Source organism: Microtus ochrogaster, chromosome 10, assembly GCF_000317375.1.
Source record: "Microtus ochrogaster isolate Prairie Vole_2 chromosome 10, MicOch1.0, whole genome shotgun sequence".
NCBI lineage: Eukaryota > Metazoa > Chordata > Mammalia > Rodentia > Cricetidae > Microtus > Microtus ochrogaster.
In genome coordinates this window covers 61,834,536-61,838,304 of record NC_022016.1, presented here as the reverse complement: position 1 = coordinate 61,838,304, position 3,769 = coordinate 61,834,536, and the positions used below count along the sequence as shown (strand labels likewise).

At 39.6% G+C, this 3,769-nt stretch overlaps 1 protein-coding gene across 1 annotated transcript in view; it reads right to left on the bottom strand.

Moving 5' to 3' along the window:
- The window catches only part of Rlf (rearranged L-myc fusion), a 73,856-nt gene that overhangs the window by 34,592 nt on the left and 35,495 nt on the right, over positions 1-3,769 (bottom strand). Inside the window, exon 4 of the mRNA XM_005353309.2 lies at positions 1,955-2,087. Coding sequence (XP_005353366.1) covers positions 1,955-2,087 — 133 coding nt within the window. The remainder of the gene's footprint in view (positions 1-1,954; positions 2,088-3,769) is intronic.

Genomic DNA, 3,769 nt, shown 5'->3' with positions numbered 1-3,769 from the left:
CATGTATTTGCTGAAAGGAAATCCAGGGGCTGGAAAGGCAGCTCAACAGTAAAGCATTTATCTTTTATGTCCAAGATATTAGGCTTATGCCTCGTGATGAAAATGAGAACTGTGTGAATCATGTGTTTCAATACTTAACAAAAACTCTACACATGCTGTGGCACACATATACACAAATAAATAAGTAAAAAAAAAAAATCAGAAAAATAAAAGTGTGATTGGGAGTGTAGCTTAGTAAGTAGGTAGAGCACTTGCGAATTATGGGCAAGGCCTGGGTTTACTCCCTAGCCACAGGTACCAAGGAGGAAAATGAAAGTTATCGACAGTGTGATACTTTACCTACCCATACTTTTATCATCTGAAAACAATGACATTTAAGGTTTAATTTAAAAGCAGTTCTTAAGGCTGGAGAGGTGCTCAGTGGCTAGCACATAAGGATGCTCTTCCGGAGGACCAAAGTCGATTCCCAGAATTCACTTCAGATGGTTCACAACTGGAACTCTAGCTCCGGGTGAATCCAATGACTCGGGTCTCCTTGGGCACTGTATTTACATGCACACACCCACACAGACATATCCATCTATATGTAAATTTTTCAAAAGAAAAAACTCCCCCTGAAACTTTAAAAAACAAAATAAAAGGAGCTCTTAGCTAGGCAATTTTCTACAAGCTTGTAATTTGAACACTTGGGAGGCTGATCAAAAACCCAAGGCTGCTGGACAGTGGTGGTGCACGCCTTTAATCCCAGCACTTGGGAACCATAGGCAGGTGGATCTCTGAGTTTGAGGCTAGCCTGGTCTACAGAGTGAGTTTCAGGAAAGTCAGGAAAGTCAGAGCTACAGAGAATCCTTGTCTTGAAAAACAAAAAGGCAAAAAAAAAAAAAAAAAGTTTATTGTAAAACAAAATGCTGTACTGTGCCAGTCAGCCCCAATCTCAAGCCCTTCAAAATTCCTCCCAGTCTTGACTGCAGCAGGCCACTGTGAATGGCGACAGCGTGAGAACACTTAACATTCTAGAATATATACCACCATTAAGTAGTGTATGACCTCTAACAGCTTATTCACACTAAATGTGTTTTGCTAGTCTCCATCTGTCTGCGTTTACAAAGGGAGATTGTTTTTTTCCAAAGAAGTCATCAAAGGACACGGCCAATAGAAAATCTGAACACCTTAGGGCTGGCAAGATGGCCTGGTGAACTGAGGCAAGACCCCCAGAGTGAAAAGGTGGAAGGAGGAACCTAGTCCAGAGAGCTGTCCTCTGAACTCCACACACATGCTACAGTCCGTGTACCCACCTAACTCTATTTCAGAGAGCGGGAAAAACCCTCATGTACGTTTCTTACTATATAAAAGGCCTAAACAATACAAACACACTAGTCACACCTAATGCAATGTTAGCTAACTGGGATATTCTGAAATGTTGTTACCCTAGAAATCCACTTCCCTTTTACTCTCAGAAACTGTGCATGAGCATCATTACTCAACGTGACAGACTGAACTAGGAAACAAGTGCAAAGGCATACTCACAACACTACAAGTCAAAGGATTCTTATGGAAAAAGTTAAGGATCCAACAGGAAGTATTATTTTGTTAGAGGCAGGTTCTCATCATGACAGGCTGGTCTCCACAGTGCCATCTAACAGAGAATCTCCATCTCGAGAGGGGACTGCAGTGTGGGCCACCACACAACACACACACCTATTAGTAACTATTTTTTACTACTAAAAAGGAAACAAAACACCCCAGGCACAAAATTTAAATCCGCCAGGCAGTGCAGCTCTTGGGAGGCAGAGGCGGGTGGATCTCTCTGAGTTCAAGGACAGCCTGGTCCACAAGAGTTAGTTCCAGAACAGGCTCCAACGCTACACAGAACCAAACAAACAAACAAAACAAATCTATAACCAATTTCAGTTCTCTTAGAACCTGATATGGTTAATAAAGTTTTAAGACTTACCCTCCTCTGTTTCTACTGGCTGTTGAGAGAGAATTTTAAGAAGAACAGGGTTTTTCCATACTCCTTCTTTTGTAACATGAACCAGTATTTGTAGATTATTATTCCCAAATTCCAACAATGCATCATGTGACTCCTAAAATAAAAGCAACATATTTAAAAGAGAAGCTAATAAAAAAGCTTTGCCTTCCCAATCTACTTAAGTATCAAAAAACTGAAAAGGGTTTAAGAGAAAGAGTGGAGGGAGAGTTTGTGGAAGTTTGTACTTTTCTACTGGGATATTTTGAACCAAAATACATTTAAAATGTTTTTGTGAAGTTCCCTCATGCAAAATTCTTATTACAAATAATTTATGTCTGAATTGAATATCTGAAATGTCCTAGTAATTAAGATGGTCAGACATCTTGGCAGTAGCAGACTTAATTTTTTTAAGACCACTGACACAGCATTCATTTAAATGCCTGCTCAGTATTCATACAGACAAGCTTACTCTTGCAAACAAAAATTATTACTGTATGGCAATAACTGGTGAATGTTGGGGGTTTGGGGGGTGATAGTGCATGTTACATAAACATCCTACTGCTGAACTTCAGCCCCAGCCCTGATTTCCAATTATTTGAATTTCTGTTAATCTATTATTGAAAAAAAGAGTAGCTTTATACAAAATGTTATAAGGTCTTGGTTATTAGTGGATTTCAAAAAAATTAATTGTTACTATGTATGTTAACAGATACCTTTAATCTCAAATTTGAGAGGCAGAGACAGGAACATTTGGAGTTCTAGGCCAGTCAGGGACACAAAGTGAAATCCAGTCTCAAAAGGGGGGGGGGGGTCCCAAGTTGGTAAGTGATACAGATTCCAAAACCAGTAAGTGAAAAGGCAGGAAGAGCAAGAGTTCAAGGTCAACCTGGCTACACAAAACCTCAGAAAAAAAAAGTGTGTGTGTTTGTAATAATGGTTCACTAATACCAATATTCATTCTGTAATTGTTTAATAGCATTTTAGCATTTTTAGCACAGGAAATTTTCCTTTAACAGCTTGACAGATCTTCAGCCTTCTTTCTCTTGAAAACAGGGCAGATATTTATTTACTCTGCAGTGAAGACAAGGAATCTAGGTGACAATTTCACAATTTCCAGTCAAGTCACCGGACCTATACTGTCTTCCACAACACACTGGCAGAAAACATTTCACCACTGGGATAAACAGCAACTGAAATGTACATTATCTGAATACCTACCTTCTCCTTTCTGCCATCTCTCTAAAGCTGATAGGCTGTCACTGACACCCATGACTTGGTAGGCTTAAATTTAAATGATCCTCAGCCTCCAAAGGAACTCCAAGGTCAGGGGTTGCCACACTGACTAATTTACTTTTTCATCTGTTTAACTCAGAATATACTTCATTGAGAGCAACTTTTGTTGCCAGTAAGTATTTGATTAATTACATTAAAGGTAATTTAAAACTGTAAACTTATTGTTTCTTCTAATTTAAACATGTTTTATTTATTCGGGGAATAACTGTGCAAAAGAGTTCTCATGCAGGACAAAAGACAGCATAGCATTCTAAAGCTTGAACTCAGCAGGCAGGCCTGGCAGAAAAAAAAGCACTCTCACCCACTGAGCTAGCGTGCCAGCAGTTTTAAAGTACAAATGTCACACTTTGAATCTATAAATCTAAAATGTCATAATTAATTAAGTTTCATACCATTAAAACAAGTGGAAGAGCCGGGCGATGGTGGCGCACGCCTTTAATCCCAGCACTCGGGAGGCAGAGGCAGGCGGATCTCTGTGAGTTCGAGACCAGCCTGGTCTACAGA